Source organism: Penicillium hispanicum (assembly GCF_028827665.1).
Source record: "Penicillium hispanicum strain IBT 35686 chromosome Unknown utg000003l_segment0_segment0, whole genome shotgun sequence".
Lineage (NCBI taxonomy): Eukaryota > Fungi > Ascomycota > Eurotiomycetes > Eurotiales > Aspergillaceae > Penicillium > Penicillium hispanicum.
In genome coordinates, this window is record NW_026623195.1 from 1,260,741 (window position 1) to 1,283,815 (window position 23,075).

General features: G+C 52.7%; 9 protein-coding genes across 9 annotated transcripts; 5 read left to right on the forward strand and 4 right to left on the reverse strand.

The window, feature by feature from the left end:
• Positions 1-156: 156 nt before the first annotated feature.
• N7459_002879 (uncharacterized protein) lies at positions 157-2,508 on the forward strand (the record flags this gene model as incomplete). The annotated part of the gene is made up of 1 exon (XM_056942064.1): positions 157-2,508. The coding sequence occupies one exon, from the start codon at positions 157-159 to the stop codon at positions 2,506-2,508; it is 2,352 nt and encodes a 783-aa protein (XP_056801947.1).
• A 2,088-nt stretch (positions 2,509-4,596) lies between these two features.
• N7459_002880 (putative short chain dehydrogenase/oxidoreductase) lies at positions 4,597-5,667 on the forward strand (the record flags this gene model as incomplete). The annotated part of the gene is made up of 2 exons (XM_056942065.1): positions 4,597-4,915; positions 4,988-5,667. The coding sequence occupies 2 exons, from the start codon at positions 4,597-4,599 to the stop codon at positions 5,665-5,667; spliced, it is 999 nt and encodes a 332-aa protein (XP_056801948.1).
• Positions 5,668-6,629: 962 nt separating this feature from the next.
• N7459_002881 (uncharacterized protein) lies at positions 6,630-8,550 on the reverse strand (the record flags this gene model as incomplete). Its single annotated transcript, XM_056942066.1, has 4 exons — positions 6,630-7,257; positions 7,310-7,377; positions 7,441-8,096; positions 8,178-8,550. The coding sequence occupies 4 exons, from the start codon at positions 8,548-8,550 to the stop codon at positions 6,630-6,632; spliced, it is 1,725 nt and encodes a 574-aa protein (XP_056801949.1).
• A 1,653-nt stretch (positions 8,551-10,203) lies between these two features.
• Positions 10,204-11,309, reverse strand: N7459_002882 (GILT family protein; the record flags this gene model as incomplete). Its single annotated transcript, XM_056942067.1, has 2 exons — positions 10,204-10,738; positions 10,834-11,309. Coding segments are annotated over 2 exons (1,011 nt in total), but the record flags the coding sequence as incomplete, so codon positions are not given.
• Positions 11,310-14,726: 3,417 nt separating this feature from the next.
• On the forward strand, positions 14,727-16,696 carry N7459_002883 (hexokinase family protein; the record flags this gene model as incomplete). Its single annotated transcript, XM_056942068.1, has 2 exons — positions 14,727-15,364; positions 15,460-16,696. The coding sequence occupies 2 exons, from the start codon at positions 14,727-14,729 to the stop codon at positions 16,694-16,696; spliced, it is 1,875 nt and encodes a 624-aa protein (XP_056801951.1).
• A 746-nt stretch (positions 16,697-17,442) lies between these two features.
• On the reverse strand, positions 17,443-17,866 carry N7459_002884 (uncharacterized protein; the record flags this gene model as incomplete). The annotated part of the gene is made up of 2 exons (XM_056942069.1): positions 17,443-17,687; positions 17,845-17,866. The coding sequence occupies 2 exons, from the start codon at positions 17,864-17,866 to the stop codon at positions 17,443-17,445; spliced, it is 267 nt and encodes an 88-aa protein (XP_056801952.1).
• Positions 17,867-18,134: 268 nt separating this feature from the next.
• On the forward strand, positions 18,135-18,594 carry N7459_002885 (transcription initiation factor IIA subunit gamma; the record flags this gene model as incomplete). Its single annotated transcript, XM_056942070.1, has 2 exons — positions 18,135-18,341; positions 18,448-18,594. The coding sequence occupies 2 exons, from the start codon at positions 18,135-18,137 to the stop codon at positions 18,592-18,594; spliced, it is 354 nt and encodes a 117-aa protein (XP_056801953.1).
• Positions 18,595-19,323: 729 nt separating this feature from the next.
• On the forward strand, positions 19,324-20,211 carry N7459_002886 (uncharacterized protein; the record flags this gene model as incomplete). Its single annotated transcript, XM_056942071.1, has 1 exon — positions 19,324-20,211. One exon carries the CDS (start codon positions 19,324-19,326, stop codon positions 20,209-20,211), a length of 888 nt encoding a protein of 295 aa, XP_056801954.1.
• Positions 20,212-20,287: 76 nt separating this feature from the next.
• N7459_002887 (uncharacterized protein) lies at positions 20,288-20,791 on the reverse strand (the record flags this gene model as incomplete). Its single annotated transcript, XM_056942072.1, has 2 exons — positions 20,288-20,656; positions 20,717-20,791. The coding sequence occupies 2 exons, from the start codon at positions 20,789-20,791 to the stop codon at positions 20,288-20,290; spliced, it is 444 nt and encodes a 147-aa protein (XP_056801955.1).
• Positions 20,792-23,075: the final 2,284 nt, after the last annotated feature.

The window sequence follows — 23,075 nt, forward strand, 5'->3', positions numbered from 1 at the left end:
ATGTGCCGCTTCGAGCTTCTGGGGCGTGGTTTACTTTATTGGCAACGGCAGAATCCCGAAGTGGATAGGCAGTTCTCAAGGTGGGTTGGCTCGAAATGGATGTCCATCATGAAGCCCTGCAGCTAACGCGAACAACGACAGATACCCGGAGCCAGGATGCTTCACGAGATCCTGCTCTCCCTCTCCGGCCAGCCCTCCCCCCTCTTCAGTCCCCAGCAAGGGAAAGACTCTCTCGCTCAAGATGATATTGCCCTTCTCTCGCCTCCGGAGAAAGCCCTCCTCGGATCAGTTGCCCACCTGAGTCAACTACATGCGCAGCTACGAGCCCATACATCTCAGATATCCTCGTCACACCGCTCCGTGATCTGTCGTTCTGTCTCAACAGCTATAGTCACCACCCACCTGGGTGAATTCCAGAAGAAGATACTTGAGGTGGAGAGGGCGATTCTTGCTGAGGACAGTTATTATGTTGGGGGCTATGGTATTGTCCCGCTGTCGACTCTTGTCGGGGAATTTGCACCTTGGACTCGGCGCATGGAATGGCTATGGGAGGTCGTCAGGTTCATCCAACCAGAAAGCCACGACTCTGTGCGCCATGGATGTACTGGAGCAACACTCATAGATCACCTGCGAGACGAACTCCAGACAGGATACATGGATATTAAGGATATGGCGGTTCAGCTCGTGACCGCCGCGGAAACGGCGTGGATGAAACAACTCTCAATGTGGCTATTGTATGGGAATCTTCCACTTTTTGGACAGGATGACTTCTTTATACAAGAAGATCTTCAGGCCGAGGAGGATGACGCCCAATTTAGCATGCACGTGGATTTGCTCCCAAGGTTTGTGCCCGCGCAAACCGGAGGTTCCATCTTATTCATTGGGAAGTCGCTGAACCACATTCGCGCAAAGCGGAAGACCTCGAGTGGAATCTCGACTGCACCGGTCACATTGTATCAAGAGCACATCGAACAACTTGCTGGGTTAAAGTCACCCATATCATCCTCGAAACTGTCTACGGCTGTGGACTGGATCCGGCTCTCGCTTTCTCAGTCCACATTATCCAAATTACTACCCCTACCGAAGATTCTGGAGATGCTGACATTACTCCATGACTTTTTTCTATTGGGCCGAGGAGAGTTCGCCGTGGCTCTGGTCTCACACGCGGACTCTCGTATGGAAGAAAGCAGACGGCGAGGACTGGGTCGAACCCAAACGCCGGGGGCTATTGAAGGACTCCTTATCAAAGAAGGAGATGTCATGACTGCTCTAGCACATGCATGGGCAGAGCTTTTTACACTTCAAAAAGAAGAAGATCCAGCTGACGAGGAGCTCGAGCTGGCACGTGAACTCCTTCGGTTATCGATCAGCGAACGTAAAGGGCGCGCGACAACACCTTCGCATGGCTCTGGTGCGGTCCCCGACCTCTCAAGGGTCTCATTTGAAGACTTACTATTCCCTACGCCGACATGCCTGACGGCGCAGGTCCGGGCTCCCTTGGACCTGTTTCTCTCCAGCTCCGATATTGTCATATATTCCAAGATCCATTCCTATCTACTGGGGATCCGGCGAGCGCAAATCCGCCTCGGGGATCTGTGGAAGCGAACATCACTCCGGCGGACTTATCCCACGCCATGGGGACCGCCGCGAAGTAACAGCGCTTTCGGTCAGAATAAGCTGAATGCGAGTCGGGAACGAGACAATGCTCGCCATCGACAGATGCGACCAATCTGGGCCACTGCCAGCGCCTGTCTCTTTGTCCTCTCAGAGATTGGCAGCTTCTTCCAGGGGGAAGTTGTTCACGAGTCCTGGCAGCATCTCCGCGAATGGATTCGCGGCAACCCTTCCACGGACGATTCGATTTCAAGCTCTCGGCCAGGGACCGCGTCATCCGCGAAACCACAGCGACAGTCACGAATGCCATCTCCTGATCGCGTATCGAGCCGACCGGTCTCCCAAGCTGGCCCTCCGTCTATGGGACGACATGATCCCGAAGCTTTGACTGTGGCCCACCGACGCTATCTGTCCACCCTCGTCCAATCGTTGTTTCTGACGGACCTGTCCTTCACGAGCGCGCTCCGCGGACTGCTCACCAGCGTCGACCGCTTTGTCGCCCTGGCCACCCGCCTGGAGACGATCCAACGGAACATGGATCTGGAGACGGATGAAGGGGTGGTGGATGCGCTGGTGGATTACGCCCACGAAGAGCGTGAAGTGTGGCAAGCACTACGAGAAACTCGTGACGACGTTAAGATGGGCATCAAAGAACTCGTGTCGAGCCTGCGCGATCTCGACGACCACCGTACTGGCGACGGGCTCAGCCTCGCGACAAACATCGACCCAATATGGCTGGGGACTCGGCCGCACGCAGGCACAGGCCCCGGGTTCAGCCACTACGTGCCACGCCAGCCGGCGGGGGTGGACCGACTGCTCATGAAGCTGGACTTTGGGAGTCTGCGCAGTGTTGGGGGTGCGACGATCGCACCAGGCCTCGCAGATTTGACCTAGTGGGGGGGCTGTCTGGAAGAGGATAACGGGATAACGAAATTTCATGTCTTTTCTTCTTTGGCTCTTCCGGGTGTGTTCTATAGCTTTTTTTTTTACTACAAGGGGAACATTGCCCAGTCCCCTTTGGCACGGATTCTGGCGGGTTTGGCGTTTCACAAGAATCGGAATCAACCAAAAGTGAAGCACAAAGTACAACACAGCCAGGGAATTTCAGCGCGGAGGGAATTGAGTTCGGCGCATCCGAGAACTGCACCGGGTCAGGTGGTTCGAGCAATCGCGAGGCCAACTCGCACTGCGTGTCCTTGCATGGGTCCTGGAAATAATCAGCAATTAGCAATGAGAAATCAAAAATTGCAATCCACAATCCTTATCAGTACGGCTCGTACTCTGTACCCCGTACTTGCTACACACACTCCGTACTATGTGGCACCCTGGTACCTATACCTCACATGTCTCTACTATTCGAGTATAGCTACTGTAGGTCCTTCTCCACAACCCTCCAGGTGACCTCGCCCAGGGCACGCCATTCCTTCCAGGGCGTTCGAGATCGTGTTCCACGCTTCGACGCTTCGACGATCCCTGCGTTAGGGTGAGGCTGGGGCCAACGGGAGAAATGAACAGAGAGCTCCGAGCTAATCGGTTGGCCGAGGGGACGTGCAGAGGGGTTGGGTGGATGCCAGTCGCAGAATTTTTTTTGTCTTTTGGTCCTCTTTGCTATCTGTACGGGGAACGGAGGATTGGACTTCTGTTTCCGGGAGATGGCGGAAGAGGGCGGGGGAGGTTGGGGATGGAAATGGGGAGGATCCGGGGAAGACGTGGTGTCTATTCTATTAATAAGATATCTATACATATGCATGACTCCAGGTCTATATAGCTATAGACCATCATGAATATACAAAGGCAGTCACCACCAGAGACTATCATATCGGTAAAGAATAATCACCACAGCCGCCATTGCCAGGTCCAATTGCCGGCCTCCGGGGGGCGCAAATCTCACGATGTCTCTCTCGTCTCACCCGCAGCGGTGAGACCGGGGGCCCTCCAGGAACTGCCCGATTAGGAGATGCCGGGGAAGGCTCTGCAGGGGCGTTTTTCCCACGAAATCCCCACTCGTCCCCACTAAAAATATCCATCCCATCTCTATCTGTCCAGTCCAGGCGGGGGAGTATTCCGTGAATCGATGAATCGGACCGGAGCCGCCAGGTCAACTGACCTGTTCCCACGATCCTTCAGAATTTTTCCCAGGCCGACAGCCGGTGCCGAGTCCGCGATTGGCATGCCGGGGATGCGCCCTTGGGGGGGTGGTGTTGCTCATCCCGGGGGCCCAGGAACTGTTGGTGCTCCTGTAGAGATGCTTCCAAGACGGGTGGCGTCGAACACGCTGTCCTAGGTGCTTCAAGTATCTCGACCGATAGGATGAAGAGGAAAGCTAAGATGGATAATCGATAGTACCCTCTACCTGAGCACCGAGAGCATCCCAGCACTCGAACGAGGTACCCGGTACAAGCAGATCTCGGCCATCGGGGATCGAAGGCGAGCAAGGGCCTTAAGGTGCAGATCCCGTTATGCTGGGACCCGCCCGAGTGGGCCATTCCACCGAAGCCTTCGAAGACTTGCCGTCTTCAGCAATACCCCGGACCTCACCCCTACTTGCTGTGCTTCCTAACAGTCCCATCTGTCTGCTTCCTGCTTCCCCGGGGCAGCTGTGGCGAACCTGCCCGGACTCCCGCTGTGTCTAGATCTTTGAGTCATGGTGAAAGCAGCGAGTTCCACTCCGGTCACGCGCGATGCTCGTCTTTTCGTCTTTTCTATTTTTTTCTTTTTTCTCTCTGTTCCTATCGCGGCTTTATTTTCGGTAAACTCTGCAAGGAAGTCCCGTCCCGGACCTCCCTGGAATTTATAAACCCCCGTCACGATGTGACGCTTCCTTCCGGCGAGCTGCTCGTTGTGTTGGGTCTTGGTTCATTGCCGATACCCTATATCTCTCCCCTCTCCGCTGTCTTCTCTCCCCGTTCCAATTCCTTTCCCTGTCTGTGATACCCGTTTTATACTTCCTTAATACTATCATCCCGACCACCCTAGTTCGCCATGTCTTTCTCCATGTCCCGAGCAGTGACCCCGGCCCGTCTGCGGGTCGCCGGTGCCGCCATCGCCGCGCCTCGAGTACTTGCCTCTTCTTCCACCCGGCTGTACTCCAGCACCAAGAGCGCCTTCAGCCCGCAAGACATCCACAACCTCTCTCACAACCCCGATCACATCCAATCCAAGCTTCCCTCAAAGAAGCTGCTGCGTAATGCCAACCGATTCCGCGAGTTTGACCTCGAGGGCCGAGTGTTTGCCATCACCGGTGGCGGCCGCGGCCTGGGACTGTCTATGGCTGAGGCTTTGATCGAGGCCGGGGCAAAGGGTATGTGCAACTCCATTGCTCTCAACGAAATCCTATGCGAGTGGCATTGTTAACATGTTCTTCGATATTTAGTGTACGCCCTCGACCGACTCGAGAGCCCACACCCGGACTTCCTCGCCGCCAAGGAGAAGGCCGCCACCGAGTACGGGGGCACCCTGGAGTACGTGCGCATCGATGTCCGCAACAACCAGGAAGTGAACAACACCTTCGCCGCGATTGCGGCCCAGAACGAGCGTCTGGACGGCCTGGTGGCCGCCGCGGGCATCAACCACCTCCAGAGCGCCCTTGAGCACTCCCAGTCCGCGCTCGACGACGTCATGTCCATCAACTACAACGGCGTGTTCAACTCGGCCACTGCCGCTGCCCGCCAGATGTTCAACTACCAGCAGAAGGGCTCCATCCTGCTCGTCGCCAGCATGAGTGGGCTCATCGCCAATAAGGGCATGACCTCGCCCGTCTACAACTCCTCCAAGGCCGCCGTCATCCAGCTCGCTCGCTCCCTCGCCATGGAGTGGGGCCGCCACGGTATCCGCGTCAACAGTCTCTGCCCAGGCCACATCATTACCCCCATGGTGGAGGAGGTCTTCCAGCAGAACCCCGCGGCCCGTGCCACCTGGGAGGCTGAGAACATGCTCGGCCGTCTCGCCATGCCCGAGGAATTCCGCGGCGCTGCCCTCTTCTCCCTCTCCGATGCCAGCAGCTTCATGACCGGCAGCACCATGCTGATCGACGGTGGCCACACGGCCTGGTAAATGCCTTGACGAAGACTTCATTTTGACGATAATCCAGCAAAATAGACATGCGACTACGGCGCCACCGGGAGTTTTTCTATTTTCATTCCCCCTTGCTATTTTCTTTTTCATTTTTTATCGCCCTGGAGCAGGGTTTGATATGCCTTTTCTGGATGGTTCCCCGGAAATGCCCATCTCGCGCTGAAAGATAGCCTTGGCCACTGCGGATTGTCATGCTTGTTTGTATCATACGCATCCTATCCCGAAGCCAATTTCGGCGGCCGTTCCGTCTTGGTCATATGTTCTTCAGTCCTCTCGGTTGCTGTTTTCTCTGCTCCAAACCCTCAGCTGCATGTGCAGCTGTGCCGAGTTGCTTTGCTTTGCTCTGCTTCCTGGCAGGAGTGGCATGGGGGTGTATGGACTGCTGTGTAGTTCCAATGTCCAGTGCCGGAGGAAGTATGCCGGCTTCCCAAAAAGTCCCCAGATTTCTTGGTTCCCGTCCGGATAATTCTTTGTATAGATCTTACGAGATTCTTTTCCTAGCGTGATGCATCACAGTTTTAATAATTGCAGGGACCTGCTTGGGGCTCCCCGAGAATTGAGAATCTTGTTGGGCATCTTTGGATTATTCTGCCATTGTAACGACCGAAGACTGATTTAAGGACTGGTTGATAGATTGCAGAGTCGATGTGGGCTTAAGATCGGTGAAAGAGATCTGTTGACTCTTTTTGCAGTGTCCATTCCGCCAGGATTGCATTCGAGTCTCGTAACACAGTGTAGAATTATATTACCAAGTATAGAAACTCCCAAGGAGACCGAAATCTGTTTACCGTAGCTAGGAAAACGAGTACCTTGAAAAATCCTGAATTAAAAAGTATTGCGAAGGGGAGACACAGACAGAGTAGGTACTCGAGTATAATAGTATAGATAGTTACCAACGAAAGCTAACGATCTCAGTTAGACCCCCAATATGCTCGACCACATCAAATCATATACACAAACCGCTGATCCCCAGTATAATGCTCGAGATCATCTCGTCGTCCCCCGCCCATCAGCACATCATGCTCCTCACCAGGGTCCACGGGACCAGCACTACTCCCAGTAGCCCCCGCGGCGCGATTCGCCCGCAGCAGGAGAAGCCGCAGCCCGAGCGCCAGCACCGCAACGACGAGCATGAAAAACGCGCACGTCGCCATGCCGCGGACGTACCACGGCCCATCGGTCTCGGGGTACAGCCTCGTGCCGAGCAGCGGGCCGCACTGGCCGATGATATTGAGGATGGCGATGCTGGCGCCCTTGCCCTCCTTCTCGACCCGGTTGTCCATCGACCAGGTGATGATAAGCGTGATAGCGGAGAAGAACCCGGCCACGGCCGGGTAGACGCAGATGTACCGGATGAAGGAGTGCAGGGCTTCCGGGAGGTAGGCGTGGAAGTAGCCCGTTGCGGCGATGGCGAGATAGGCGGTTGCGGAGGTGAGGGCGTGCGCGATGAGGTAGGGGCTGCGGGTGCGGGTGCGGTCGGAGGCGTAGGCAGTGATGAGGACGACGATGAAGGCGACTAGGTAGGGCGGTGCGGAGAGGGCTTGGGAGTGGAGGGAGGAGTAGCCCATACTTGAGGACGGTGTTAGTGGCCTGTTCAGACGGGCTGTTGGGAGTAGCTCACTCTTTGATGATGGTGGGAAGGAACACTGGCATTGAGCTGAATGCGACATTACAACTGAAGAACATGAACTGCGAACATCGAGCGTGTTAGCGATGAGCTCTGCTGGGTGTTCAGGCGGAAATTAGACCTACGGCAGCCATGTACGCTTTGGGATCAGCGGCTGTCTTAGCAATTTCCCGCCAGTTGAAGCGCTGCCCTTGGGCCTGCTGATAGTCTGACTTGTTCTCGCCGAGCCGTAGTCGGGCAACCAGCCTCTGCCGGCGACTGAGAAATCTAGCTTGGCCCGGAGAGTCAGGGATGAGGGCCCAGGAGAACACCGCGACGATCACGCTTGGGAATCCCTCTACGAGAAAGAGTGTCCGCCACGGAGAGATCGGCCCGTCATTGCTTAGCTTCACAATCAGCCAAGCAAGACTGCTGGCAAAAGTCGTAGCCAGCGGGGCAGCAGAAATAAACAACCCATTCCTGAAGGCTAGTTCCTGACGCCGGTAGAACAACGAGAGATAGAATGGCACGCCTGGGCCGAACGCAGCTTCAGTGATTCCGAGCAAAGCGCGCAGGATAGCCAGCCCCTCGAACGAGGTCGCCAGACATTGGAAAGAAGCAACCAGGCCCCATCCACACACGCAGAGCGAGATGTAGATGTGCGGAGGGACGAGACGGTACATGAGGGTCATCCATTCAAAAAGGATGTATGTGATGTAGAATGCCGTAAGCAGCCATTCATACTGCGTCGATGACAGTCGAAGATCTTCTTGTAGTCCGGCAATTTTTGCATTGCCAATATCTTGCATAGGGAGTCAGTATATCGACAAGAAATGAACGTGACCGAGTTCAACAAACAGAGCTTCCCGGAGTTAGAACTTACTGGAACGGTCCAAGAATGACAGCAGGTACAGCAAAGCCAGAAACGGCACCAGCCTCCGATCAAAAGTCCTCACAACCTCTGCTTCCTCTTCCAGTGTGTATTTCGCGGCTGACCCAACACGCCGACTCTTTGTCTCCAGCTCCGCGCCCGAATCGTTTGTGTTTTCCTCCTCGACATCAGAGACAGATCCATCCGGCCCAGTGCTGTCCTCGAAATTCGTTTGCAGTCGCAGATTCCCAGCGGGTGATCTCACTGGTTTTGACGCTGAAGACTCCTCATCCGAGCCATTGGAGACCGGCGTGTATCGGGGATTTGAGGAGCCGGAGTCGGAGGTCGAGGCATTCCCCGCAGCGGTCGGGGGTAGAAGAGCCATTTGTTGGCGATGGTGGTGGCAATTGCGGAATCAGCACAGCTGGCTAGAATCCCACTCCCTCTGTGGTCTCCATCCGACCGGGAAAATGTGTTCTGCAGACGTGAATTGTGACTGCATCTGTCGCAGTTGACCCGTTCTCGAGACACGGCGTGTTTATGTAAGAATATCGGCACGTGTGGGTTTAAGGCTGAAAGGGGTTAGCGTGGACGTAATCTGATCTATACGTCTCACGATCTAGTTCACTATCAGGGAGCTACGGGTGCAGTGTTTATAAATTCATACTCAAGCGCCTTTCTGATAAAATCCTCTCTATTTGTAGTAGAAAATGGAAGAGACTGGTTTCTGCAGGGCATCTACCAAGAAGTCCCAAAATTGAAGATGCAGGAGATATTCCAGAGCAGATACTGACTGAATGCGCTAGGGAGGGCAAAGACAAGGAGAAACAGGAGCCATCTAGTTTCGACCGTCAAAGTCGTACTTGATGCCATGAGTGAAATTTTGTAGTCCTTACTAAATACTAAGTTGAGCGGCAAATATGGCCAAATGTTCATCTTTTGCTCACAGTTACCATAGTATGCGGCAAGGGCTGCCCGACGCACTCCTTGTCAGAATCATAGCTATCGCGGCTCACAGTAGCAGTGATCTACATATGGTGGGGAAGAAGTCAAAGTGTTTGTACGAGGAGGTAGTCACTTGTCCGTTGCGGACGTAGCTCAATTTCCTTTTCCTTTTCCTTTCTTTTTTTATACCGATTGGAGGTTCACCAAATGACTGTTTCAACATAGCCATCAAAAGTTATACTAAGGCAGAATAATTATAGCCATGGGTAGACATGTCTCTCCTTGTTTTTCCCCGGGCTGGATAGAGCTAATCTTGCACTCGATACAGGTCTTCCGTGCCATCAAATTCCTTCCAAAACTTGCTTCTTACCCTTCATCAAAAATTCCAAACAACATAACCCGGGATATCCTGAGAGAAGGTGGATTCCTCTGATGACGCCTTCATAGATCAGCGAACTTGTGACTTGCCCTGTGGATGACAAGTAGTCGCTGTTTTATTTGGACGGACCTTTTTTAGCCAGCTATTTTCTGGAAGCCATGGGAAGTCGGTAGTGTATACCAACTTTTTGAAGCGACGATAATATAAATATCTAAAATTCAGCATTTCTTAAGGTGTGTCTATTCAAATCCATTAGGTGAATGTGAATGGTCGGCCAGAATAAACAGAAGCTAGTAACCAATGCCAGCGCAATAGCGGCCAAGGTGAATAGAAGAGTAAATCTTGCTAGTAAATTCCCCCAAATGTCCAGATCAGCCAGATCGAGAGCATAATTGTTACGGCGCGTGCCCGGGTGCACTAACCAAACAAGCCAAAAGACCAAATATGCTAGAACATAGCGTTCTAGCATGCCCGGGACCGATATAAGTAGCGCGCATCGTTAGGCTAGGGTGGACCAGTCCTAGTCCTAACAATAATCCCTGTGTTGGATTTTCTTATTGTTGGAAAAGAAACGTCTACGATCCTCCTACAGAAGAAGAAGCTAAAATCCCCGAAGAGCCAGTGGGCGACCTAAAAAGACCTAGGAAATTGCTCATAGACTATACAATCATATTCTGTTCTCTTAGAGCTGCTGTAGGGGTATCAATCGAAGTTTCATAAGAATCCCGCGTCCTTCTCCTCCCAAAGGCGCTCGACTTCGTCTATTAGCACCTGGGGATTGCCGCCCTTTCCATCCTGGGCACAGTCTTTCCACTCGCCGTTGTCGCGGATGCACCAGACCGATTCCGCCAGTCGTACTGTGCAGCTAATCTTGACGCCGAGTCGCTCACCACGCAGGGCGTTCTTCCGGAGGAGCGCAAGCCCACTGAGCGGAGGCGCTCCATGAGGCCCATCACTGGGATTGTCATTCTCCTGGCTGGCACACTGGTTGAGAGCCTCGAAATCGATGCCGTGCTCCAGGGCGCACTGGTGGACATAATCGCGTTCAGGAATTCGTGGGAAATCGTTCTCCAGACAATTTGCGAATCCCAGGGAGCGTATTATGGGTGTGCGAGGGTAGCTTTTGGGCAAGAGTGAGGCGTCAGCTGTCGGAGGGAAGGGGAGGTTGGCAGCGCAGAGCATGAGCATGTTTCCAATACACTCGGTCGGGCCGTGCTTGCACTCTATTTCAGATGTTTCTTTGGATACTCTAGATATGCCACTCGTGTCAGCATTAATACTCTGAAAACCCACTTTATCTTTGGACAGAGAGAGGCAGAGGCCAGGGCTGTAGAAGTCGCTTACCTAGCAATAAACGATAGCTGGAAATCAACCTTGTCACTGATTCGCTCCATGGCCGGAAGGACCAGATCCTGCAGACACTCCTGTGCATCTGGGCACTTGCTCATGATATGCGCTTCAAGCGGTATCTTGGTCTTGGAAACTGGTTTTGGGTGAACGAGTTTCTGGTCCACCGGAGCAGGCGGGTTCTCCTTGTGTACCGCAGGTGTAGGCTCTGCGATATAGGCAGGTTCTGGAGAACTTGTTTTCAAGCACTCAGGAGTATTGCATGGCGCAAAGGAGTTGGTCAGATATAGAGACACGGGGCGACCAAACAGATACCAAACGGCAACGAGGCAGAGGACAGCGGGGAGGCGGCGGTAGATGGTCTTCTCGAGCCAGCGCGGGCGTGGGCGTGCCACCTTTGGCTTCAGTGAGCCACGGCGCGCATCGCTAGAGTACAGCGGCAGCTTCTCCATGGTTGCGAAGAGAGTTGGCGTGACTATCAGTTGACGTCCATGGGTGTGACCTGCAGGGCTCCTGGGCTGGGATTATGTAAGGGTGGGTCTGGGGCCGAGCAGTTGGAGTGGCACACCGCCTGAGAAACCGCCTGAGGTTCTGCCACCCTTTCCCAAGAACGATCAGCTTACTTAGTAGTCTCTATACCTAGTTACCGTACATGCTATAGAGAGTACTACTCGTCTAACCAGAAGATGTAAACAGCAAGAATGCCAGATGAGCTTCAGGATTAGTTTGATGCTGTATACTAACAAGTAGCTAACATTTTGCCCTGAAGGGTGGTAGATGAAGATGGGCGGCTTGCTCGATATGGCATGGACATGTGGCATGTAGCAAAAACCACCATGATTCAAGACAAGTGCTCCAGCAAAATCTTCCATGTTCGAGCCAAAGATCTGGTTAGCCTATGTTTCGGTACTACATTCTACACTGAGCCTTATTTGTGCAGATGTGTACTAGGGAACGATAAGTGGAGTCGCAGGGCGTCAATACTCCACAATGTCGATCATGGAAGCGGGACAGCGAGGGTTTTTTTTTTAAAGGCACAACCTGCAGCATGAAATACATGCATACGACAGAATTTTTGTGAAAAGAATGATGCTCCACCTAGTGTGTTGGGCCCGGGACCGTAAAAAAGGAGGGAAATTTGACAGTGAAAACCTTCGATCTTTTGTAGACAACGATATGAATCGGGGAAAGCTTAACAGACAGATCCAATAGGAGATTCAATCTAGAAGTGTCACGGCATCAACAAGTATCTGTTGAAGAAGTGAGAGAGTTGTCACTTTTGTTGTGTTTCTAGTGAAAGCTTGTACAGTCTATTAGTTACACTACTCAAGTATGTACACGAGTCGAATAATAGGGTGAGAGAATTATAACTCAGTTTATTTTAGTTCGAAACAAGTAGTCATAGTCTACTGATATGTTTCACGAGATCCTTGTGAGTAGAAGAAATGGGAATCTTGGCTTTGAATGTCAAGCGGTGGGCTTGTGCCCAGGTGGAATAGGTACTATTACTATACATATACTACTATACTGTATCTCACACTCCTACGCCTCAAAAGGAATGCATATCGATCCTTACCTAGTGAACAATACATGGTTGCATTCTCGACAGAGGTTCTGGAAGCCTCCAAGATGAGTTAAATCTCGCAAAATGTCGCGCCATCTAATTATCGGGGAAAAGACCGGATCCAGCCAAGCGCATGACCACTGCAAGGCGACCCAGTCAACGATCCAAGGTGGCTGCATACTTCGATATACATTGGTTGCTCTTCCCGACATCCGATGGGGAGAAATGGTAATCAACAATCCCTAATAGGATGTGATAGACAGTCATGGGTCCATCTGCACGTCACATACCCATTTGAGTTACATATATTTCTCAGGCTGAAGATTCAAGTGGTGACCAATGCCTTTTGTCAGGTTTTCCCAACTGTTGAGGATCGGGCAAAGCTTCAATTCCCCATCTAGTCTGCGTTAGGCTAGAGACATATGGCGTCAACAGGCCCAGGAACATCGAGCACCGAGCACCGAGCACCAAACACCGAGGGCCTATCTTCCCATCGCGTCTTCCAGAAGACACGCGACAGAGATAGGCTTCGCCGGATGAGGCCGCCTAAATTGCCAAACTGGTTGCGTCAGATATTGATCTGACTGGATCATCGAATGAGTCCACGCTTCATCTCCGATCTCGGAGGCTCTCTCCAATGGCGTTTTATCTATTATTGTTATAGGGCGCTGGAACCCAATGACAGTTTGGAGTTTCAGTCAAAGTTTTTTTTTTCTCTCTCAAAACGCCCTGTCTAGCGCCCTGCGAATGGTACTATCCACTATGAGGCTTCCACCAGCTCGGCTGCATAGGAGAGTCAGTATACCACGACCACTATTAAACCCAGAGCTCGCGGATTCGGCGTCGCCGGGGAGCAGGTGATCGAGTCCGATAGCCCCCATTTTTCGAAGCGAGAGCGAAACGCACCAGTGAGAAGCTGACATTCAATCGGTGGCTGCACTGCACGCCAGCGAATGATCGAGACCTTTGGTGGGCATCTGCGCCCGCTGCGTTGTCGCAACACGGTCCATCCCGAGCACGGGAGTCATCAACTCGCGAATGATAATGACGAGCGTTCACGATCAACCAGTGGGTGTGGATGAATCGACGGCAGGATGATAGCCAGCTTGGCACGTTTTGCAGCCGAATCCACCAGCCCGGCTGGAGGGTTACATAGCTCCCCCGTTTATACATCATGGATGGAGAAGGTTGTACGAAACAGACCGCCGACCCGCGATCCGCTTCCATCGAATGGGAAGCAAGAGGTTTGCGACAAGCAAGACTTTTTTTCTAAGCTCGTAGAGTTCACGCCTGCGACGAGAATCACCGGGATCTTTCGTCGTTGCTTGTCCCTGCGCGGCCCCCCGGAACAAGAACAGCGTCGCATCGTCTCGTGTCCTCCGATGGTCGCATCTTCAATGCTTCTCCGGACATAAAGAACTCCCCTCTCGCATGGCCTCGAGCGGATGTTGTTGAGGGTTCGGATTGTTCTTGATGCATTTGATACGACCGCACTGCTACATACTCTACTACATACGGCTCCTAGTCTCTGCCACGCAGGGCTCCACTTCCCTTGTATCAGTCCCCGGAACTCCATCATCGGCAGCCCGGTTGGATGGCAACTATATGATTTTGCACTTATTTTGCACTTCCCAAGGACACGCTTGACACTCGCGTGCCTCAGGCACTGCAAGGGCGCGAGCCTCCCCGTATAAAACAGCGGCGAACACCCGCGCTCTTCCCTCCCCACCGCCCCCCCTTCCTCTCTCCTCCACGCATACCAAGATTCCCAGGGTACGTAAAACATGACGGAAGCTGCCGTTGAGTGTCTCTGTCCGGCATGATCGCCCATTTGCCCAACCCGCCGTGCCTTTCCATCCCCCGTTCATCCTCATTCGCCCTGCAGACCGCGTCACCCTAATGCTCATCCGCCGACCCTTTAATTGCAGCCTGACTAACCTCTCGCCGCAGTCCCTGCGGACTAGCTCCTTGGGCTTTATTTTTAGCTCCAGGTGCACCCTCCATCAACCGCGAGTCCAGGTCATGATCGTGTCCTTTTGGCCGGGCCTGCTTCGCATTCCTGAACCCCGACATCGCCATTGAGACCGGAGCGGGCGCGGTGACAGAAAGGCACGGTCCTTTTTTCCTTGTTGGTCATTCTTCCCTAACGAGATCCGTCAACGTCAACGGTTCTCCACTGGGATCTTTGCGAGCGCCGCAGTGTTCGCATTGTTCTGACCACCACTGTCTATTTGTCTATCTCTATCTCCCCCTCTCCCTTCCTTTTCTTTTTCTCCGCGGTGATTCCGTTGAGCGTGTTCTTTCGCGCCCAGCCACTTTCTTCACAATGGCCTCCGTCGATTCAATATCATTTGAAAAGGACAATGACGAGGAGCGTGACATAATGCAGGACGATGGCATCGACGACGACGACCAAGATGAATTCAGTTCGGAGCTGGATGCATCGCAGCGCGAATACATTGAGCACCATCAACAACTAGATGCCTTTTTGGCACCCCTCTGCTTGAACGAGGCTGTGCTGTACAGACTGGCGCGTCGCTTCTCCGGCACGTACCGCCATCTGGCCCTGACGTCGGATCAGCAATTTCTGCCCACTCCGGTAACTCAGCTGCCAACGGGTCAGGAGACGGGTCATTATCTGGCGATTGACGTAGGTGGGAGCAACCTGCGGGTCGCTTTCATCGAATTGTTGGGCGAAGCAGTCGAGTCGGATGTTCGCTCTGCGGATGCGTCGGAGAGGTCGCGCGACACGATTCGCAAGGCCCAGCGTCAGCGCGTGAAGCGGACGCTGGAGCGGGCATGGCCCATTCAAGAGCATTTGAAAATGGACCAGGCGGAGGATCTTTTTGCGTGGATTGGGGACTGCATCGCCGAAGTGGTGGCAGAGAGCCTGACGTCGGACTCCACCAGGAAGGACATGCCGGCAGAATTAGACATGGGGATTACATTCAGTTTTCCCATTATGTGAGTATTTGCGGTTTTTGACCTTGGGGAGTGATGATCTCACGATTCATCCCAAGAAAGCGTTTTGTTGGACATGGGTGCTAACAAGTATATAGGCAAGAATCATTAGCAGAGGCCACGCTAATGCCTATGGGTAAAGGATTTGCTATTACTTCAAATCTCAATCTCCGTGAGATCTTGTTGAATGGATACGAAAAGCATACAAGGCGGCCGGACGAAGAAGATGAGCCTTCTTCCAAGCGCCGGAAGCTGTTTGCCTTGCCCAAACTGAAGATTCAGGCCATTACGAATGACACCGTTGCGACATTGGCCTCGCTCGCTTATGCGGTCAAATCGCTACCAAACAGTCGCGTCGCCATGGGCATTATTGTGGGCACGGGGTGTAACGCGACTATTCCGATGAAACTCAGTGCGCTGCATGACTCCAAGGCCAAGAGTGTAAATTCGATGGAGCCGGATGCCGTGGAAACGGTCGTGAACACTGAGTGGACCATTTCCGGTGCTGCGCCACCACTTCGGGATCTTAATATCACCACCAAATGGGACGTCGAATTAGACCGGGCCTGTGCGCGTCCCGGTTTCCAGCCGTTCGAATACATGACCGGAGGCCGATACATCGGCGAACTCATCCGTTTGATCCTGTTCGACTATCTCACCACGGTAATAGGATTATCAAAACGGACTCTACCGGCGAATCTCATCCAAGAATATGCCCTGACTACCACCTACATTTCCGACCATGTGGCGCGGGCTCGATTCGACCAGGACCTCGCAAAGGAACTAAACCAATCTCTTCCTCCGCCAGAGAGTAGCGACTGGCGATGGGATGCCCGCTCCGCAGGCGCGTTCCGAAGGATCGCCCGCGCAGTGCAGCGACGATCGGCCGGACTGATCGCCGCAGCAGTGATCGGGCTGCTTGCTTGCTGCCGCGAAATTGAGTTAAAAGAAGACAGCAATGCCAACAGTCCCGCGAACGCTGCTTCACCGCAGAGCAATGGTGATATCCCCATTCCGGACAGCGCACCCGCATCTACCGCGGCGGCAGCAAGTCTCCAGACCGCTGTCAGCAACAACGTCCACGGCCATGTGGTCCCAGTCCTCCAGCCTACCCCCGCTGACTGGCAATCCGGTCCCGAAGAGTTGGTAGTGGCATACACTGGCGGTATCATCCAACACTATCCCCAGTTCAAGGAAATGTGCCAGCAACACATCGACCGCCTCGTTATGCGGACTGGTCCGCAGCGGGGCGGGAAATCGGTTTTCCTACGAGAAGCCTCAGACGGCGGCGTCATTGGAGCGGGCGTTCTGGCGGGCATGGTTGTTAGCAAGTAAAACTATCACTCGTACGACTCATGCATGCACTGCAGGTCTTGGTTTCTGTTTCTGGGGGCGGAGTTCTGCGATACGAAAAGAGTCTGGGATGGATAAGTTTCGATTACATTTGGATTTGGATTCACCACATAGAAATGGACATCAATTGTGAATTGTTGAGGCGTATAGTCTGCGCGCTACATAGTTCCTGCCAAGGATCGCAATATCAACTCAGAAGCTTGCGAGACGAAAGCATATCCAGATAAGGATGCGAAGTCCCTGCATAATCATGCCATCCACCAGCACGATGAGCAAAGACAGAATGACCTGGGTGAATCGCACCCAAGCCGACTGAGCGGCTCCATCCGAGGAGCGCAATGCGGAATGTCAGGTATCCGAGACATTTCGAATGCGTCTGAGAAATGATGCAGAAGCTTCTCATGAATAAGACCCTTAGATGGTGGCTGGATCTTCTGATTTATGAATGCAAGATCATTGCCTAGGCGGGTCAATGTACCTTGTACACCATTCGGAGGAAATATCCTTGTACCCTTGCACAGACGTGCAGTTCGTCGGAACTTGTGCGAGTCATGTATGCCAGGGACCCCAAGCTTCCATAGGAAACAGGAAATGCCAAATATATCTTGGCAATGCGAAGCTAGGCCTGCGCATTGTGAAAGGCCTTGGCAGCATTGTAAACTCCTGTCCCGACATGGCCTTGCCACCGGGGGCTTGATTCTGCGATCAAGAGTGCCCGAGGAGCGGCATCAGATCAAGCGGAACATGTTGTTTCGTACGCTGCGCTTCATTGCGTTCGGCTTGCCGTCTTCGTACTCGATTCCTGCAGCTCCACCCTCGCCTGACATTTTTTCTAATCGCTCACGCAATTCTGCGTCAGTCTGAGAGACGGTTTTGGCTTTGTTCGGTGTTGAAGATTTCTCGGGCGGGTTTGGGTGCGATTCATCTGAAATAGATGATTGTTGCTTTGGGTTTTTCTCATTGATCTCTGCACCTGTGGTCTACAGTTAGGAACCTTGGATTGGCATTTAGATCTTCCGTCGGCAGTAAGAACAGACCTTTGGATGCCGGTAGAAAAGAGGTTGAAGAGAAAGATCGGGTGAGGGAATGATGGAAATGGGAGCAGGACATAGGGATTGTCCTAGACAGACGGAAGGTAAGCATCGCTGACATTGTGGCTAGCTTCCAAGAGCGACCCGGCGAGATCTGAAGCTATCCAGATTAACTTGGATCGATTGGAGCTTGACGTAGACACGCGATAAGCAAAGGGGGACGATCACGTGACCTCACGTGGGCGATCACCCCCGCGATCGTCCGGGTCAAGGCAACTGAGCGTTTGACACTCCCTTCATCCTCTGCACGTCTCTGTCCCCCGACGCTGCCACAATATCCGCGATGACTTCACAGGCCAACTATTACGAGCTCTACCGAGGGAGCAGGTATGGTGGTCCTCTTGCAACAGCTAGAGCGCGGCATCGGAGCTGACTTGGACACGACTAGCCTCGGCTTGTCTCTGACCGATACTCTCGACGATCTGATCAACGAAGGCCGTATCGAGCCCCAGCTGGCAATGAAGATTCTGTCTACCTTTGACCGAGTCGTCACAGAGGTCTTGGCTGACAAGGTCCGGGCTAGACTTACATTCAAGGTAAAGCATCTCGTGCAGAGACGTTCACAGGGCCGCTGGCACTGCAGCAGGGTGGCTCTCTTAATTCCTTCCTCGAGGCTGACCGAACTTCTTCCATCGCCTCTAGGGTCACCTCGATACCTACCGATTCTGCGACGAAGTGTGGACATTCTTGATCAAGGATGTGTCATTCAAGCTAGATAACCAGACCACAGTGTCTGCCGACAAGGTGAAGATCGTGAGCTGCAACAGCAAGCGACCTGGCGAGGTATAGATATGTTTTCGAGGGTGACGAATATCTCGGCGTTTCTATGGGGTCCGTTGCATAGGCGTTCTACAGGCACGCCCTTCTAGGGCTTTCTTTTGTTGATGGCGTTGAGAAACTTTCAGTTTTGTGCCATATCCTTGCAGCAATAAGTCTCCAGACTGAATCAGATACCCAATAAAATTGTGGTTTACGCTTATACTAGCTTGCCTAATTTTGTACGACGGACCGAGTGCCTAAAGCGGCAGGTGACCTCATCCGCTTATCAGCGCTGATCAGAACTCCAGTCCTTCCCTGAAGTTCTCTCTCCGCACGACATACAAGATCGCACAAACTCTCAAGGTCTGATCGGTGCGGCATTATGCCGAGGACATTACCCTGGCTACTTGAACAGAATCACGAGGGACGCGTGAAGCGAGAACCAACGCCGCGAAAACGCGTCAAGCGCGAGCCGGCTCCTGATAGCGACATCACACCAAAGAAACCACCATCGTCGCCCGACAAAAAAGATTTTTTTAGGTCCTGTACGTCAATCGTATAGCCTTCGCATGCGCAATAGCTTGAACTAATCGCTCGCGCTTTAATTGCAGCCCAAACCCCGCCAACGTCCCCAGCACAGCCCTGTCCTCCCGAAGAGTGCGCAAAAAGCCATGGAGTCCCCGAGTGGAACGGAGTCGCTAATTGAAACCCGCATATAGATATCTCGTGGGTGGTCTCGACCACGACGAGGCCTGGATAATGGTCGAAGATGAATTCTATGCCGTCGCGCAATCTTTCACGCAGCACTTGCATTATGCAGAGTATGTGCGGCGAAAAAAGGAAGCTAAAGCGCAGAGTGCTGCCGCAATAGGGGATCTGGAGAGGCCTACGGATGGTAGAACGGCAATGCCCAAGGGCCTTCAGCGGAGGAGAGATGCCGAGGAACTTGCTGCACGCCAGAAAGCGGGACTGGAGCAGGTGGAAGGTCAAGAAGAGAATACGAATGGTGATGGAACGGATGATGACGATGATACTTGGGCGGGCACCCATCTTCGTGAGCTGATTACCAGCCCGAGGAAGCTTCGGTCATTGGTAGGCGCGCGAGAGTTGAAATCATCCACCAGAGCTGCGGCAGGTTTTGGACAAGCCCCAAGCGTGAACAATGCCCGGAGCCAGTTGGCTGCTGGTTCCCCACCTGCGGCGCTATCAAGAGCAATCGCAGTTCAAGTTATGGAGGTGGACAATGATGAGACCGCATCAGAGGATGATGACCTGGATGGTCAAGCTCATCTGGCCGCCATGCCGTCGACCGCGCAGCCGGAACGAGACGCATCACCGGAAATCCTGATGAAGTCGGATTTCCGCGTACAACGTCGGCGGCAGAATGATCCAAAGAACACACCTAGATTTGAGGAAGCAAATCCAAGCTCAACGGGGATAAGCGCTATACAAACACCCAAATTCAAGTCAAGAGTTCAGTCTTTATTCGATGATCTCGATGAGCTTCAAGAGCAACCTCGGCCGACTAACAACTCCGACAAAAAACGGGAGGTATCCTCTGCAGAGGATACCACCAAAATTTCTTCTGAAGACAACAATCTGACGCCCAAATCGCGCTTTAAAGACGTTCCAACTTTTTTGGTGTGACGAAATCTTGAATATCCCTCCAAATCCGATTATTTCTTCAAATCCAATATAAGATGCTCGATGCGAAGTGGCCCCATTATTCCTTGCCTGCTGTGGTAACCAGTTTATCCTCCTCCATGACCTCTATCTCAGGATCTGTGGCTGGGGTTGACTTGAACCACCGCGATGGATTCATACGGTCTCGGAGCCGGATTGTGGCATGTTGGTGTTCGTCCTCCGAATACGACTCTGGATTGCCTACTCGGCTGACGGCGAAAGCGTCACCATTTCGATAGTCGCTCCGTTCTTGTCCGTCGTCGCTCCGTGGCTGTTCTGAGACGTCAACGTGCTGTGGCTGGCTAGTCAGAATGGGTCGCTCGGCTGTGTTTTGACTGGGCGATATGACTGACTCGGCATCCGAGAAGCAGACAGGCAGCTCTTCCTTTCGGAAGTTGGTTGGCCGGCTCTGTACACAAATTGTTAGGGGCTATCTCTTGCCAGAACAGGGTGGGTGCTATCAACTCACGATCTCAATGACCCGCTCTTCGCTGCGTGTGAACGGTGCTTTGAAGCACTGAAATATTTGTCGAAAGCACTCCATCTAGACTGGAGATTCAGGTTCCTTCGAACTGAACTCCCCCTCGAATGTGAGGTTCTCACAAATTGGCGAAGACCGGTATCAATCTGTGTTGGCGAAAGCTTGGAATCGCGCGGCAGCGTCTGCGCAGCCGAGTTATATCAGATATTCGTGAACAATCAAGGGAAAAGACAACGCTCTGCGAGGCAAAACTCAAATGCTATACAACGAGGGACAAAGATGCGAAACGAGAGACTGGCGACTAAAGACGCCGAAATTGGAAAGAAAAAAAGAGAAAACAAAAGCTGCAGACGCTCTATGTCATTGATGCGCGAGTCGAAAAAAGACGAGAGAACAGGCTTGGCCGGGGTACATATAGAGGGAGAAAAAAATTGGACGTGTTGAGCCAAGCGCTAGGCACTTATGCAGTATGCACATCCATACCCTCTGTGGTGTGTTAAGGACAAGCTGATCACGGCTCCGCCTATGCAGGTTGAACTAGGCGACAGCCGCTCCTCCTGTGGCATGGGCCAGGGCCACACCAGTGACAGGCTCGGCAGTGAAATCCCTTGGTTGACTCTGTGACACATTCCACCCCGTTCGCTCCTCTCCTGGCGGCAGCTGTGGCTTCTCGATTTGGAATCCTCGGCGACGAGGGATTGGCTGCTGTAGAAGAGGAGAGCCCGATGCATCGGAGCCTTCTGCGCCTATTTTCTTCCGCCGCATGTCTGCACTAAACCCTTCGACAGATGCGCTAGGTCCTTGGCTGCCCTCGAATCTCCGATTGTGATGTGCAGCGGAAATATGTACGGCTCCGAGTCCACGGTATTACATGGGCAGGGAGCAAGGTCACTATGACCTGCAGGCTGCAGGAAAGAAAATGCATTACAAACCCGTGCATCAAAGGCACTCGACTAGCAGTGGAGAGAGAGTGGGTAACTAACTCGCCGAAAAGGGCAAAAGGAAGGTCCTAAAGACGCCCTCGTGTCCCACAACCCGCCATACTTCATTCCTGGGCCTGTTCCTTTCCGGTCGAGGGTGACTCATGTCATCGTTTAAGGTTTGCAGCTAGCGCAAGGTGTTTCGATCCTGACGGCAACGAGACACGCGCCGTTTGCTGGGTCGGCTATGCGCCGGAAGGAAAAATTTGCGATTATCGGCACTTCAGGGAGATCTTCCTTGCCTCTTTCCATCAAGTGGAGATTGGGCATCCTCCTATTGTCACTCGAAGTATGAGCGTTCCTTTCTTTCAACCGTTTTGGGGTAGATTCCTGCCTTGTTGCTCTATCGGCGGGACAAGGGCCGGTGTCGCTCTCCGGCACGCTATGCCAATCTCGCTAAATAATGCCTAGTCGATCGTGAAATCGCCCTTTGATGTCGATCGATTACGAATTCGTCACTGACAGGGACTTCCGGGTGCTTGGTCAACTATGTATGCAAAGTACCTACGTACGGCGTCATCCGCCTTTGTTTACACTGCAATACATGGACTGGACTTGGAGTCCTTGATTGAAGGAGCTCTTGGCTAGATTTTACGCGCATTATACGTTGTATTTACCTCGGCCCGAATGACAATGCATCACAAAGGGTCTGTTAATATTATCCACCCGTCATCAATAGTGCCTACTGATCATGACTATTTTCTGTTTATGGACTTGACAGATCCTCCAAGCTCCTCAAACTCTACATAGCATCACCACACGAACTCATGGAGAATAAACCGAGATCCTTGCAGACAGAGACGTTGAGAAAGGTTCGTGTATTTTTCTTTGCGTCTCCCTTGCGTCGGAACAATGCCCGTGTCAAAGAACACCTCACAAAGCGACATTGGTCGGCCTCCGACGCAGTTTGAACACGAGCACGCATTCCTTCATGAGAGATGAGAAAAATGGATATCATTAGGAATAAAACTGTAGTCGTGTTTCATGGCATTTGTTGCCGGTCCATCAAAGTATTGTTTCAAGTCGCAGCTGGCGACAAACGGATACAAGCCCTAATTCCAACGGCAAGACAGGGGGCCACAGTCCTCGACACCGCGTCTTGACTAAATCCTCAAAAGAATCTAATTCTCTCAATAGTCTTAGATAGCTTGTGGATATCCACTTGGCAGAACTGATATTTGCATTTGAGGCGCTTACTTGAGCGCTTGGGTCGTGTGTACTGTAGATGAGTATTTCCCCATTACTGTATGGGATGAAAACTGCGATCGCGGATCGAGGCTTCGAGGCCGACTGGCATGTAGTGGAGCCAGAAGTCCTCGCAACGCAAGGACGAGATATGCTAAGATATTAGTCCCGAGAAACTGGTT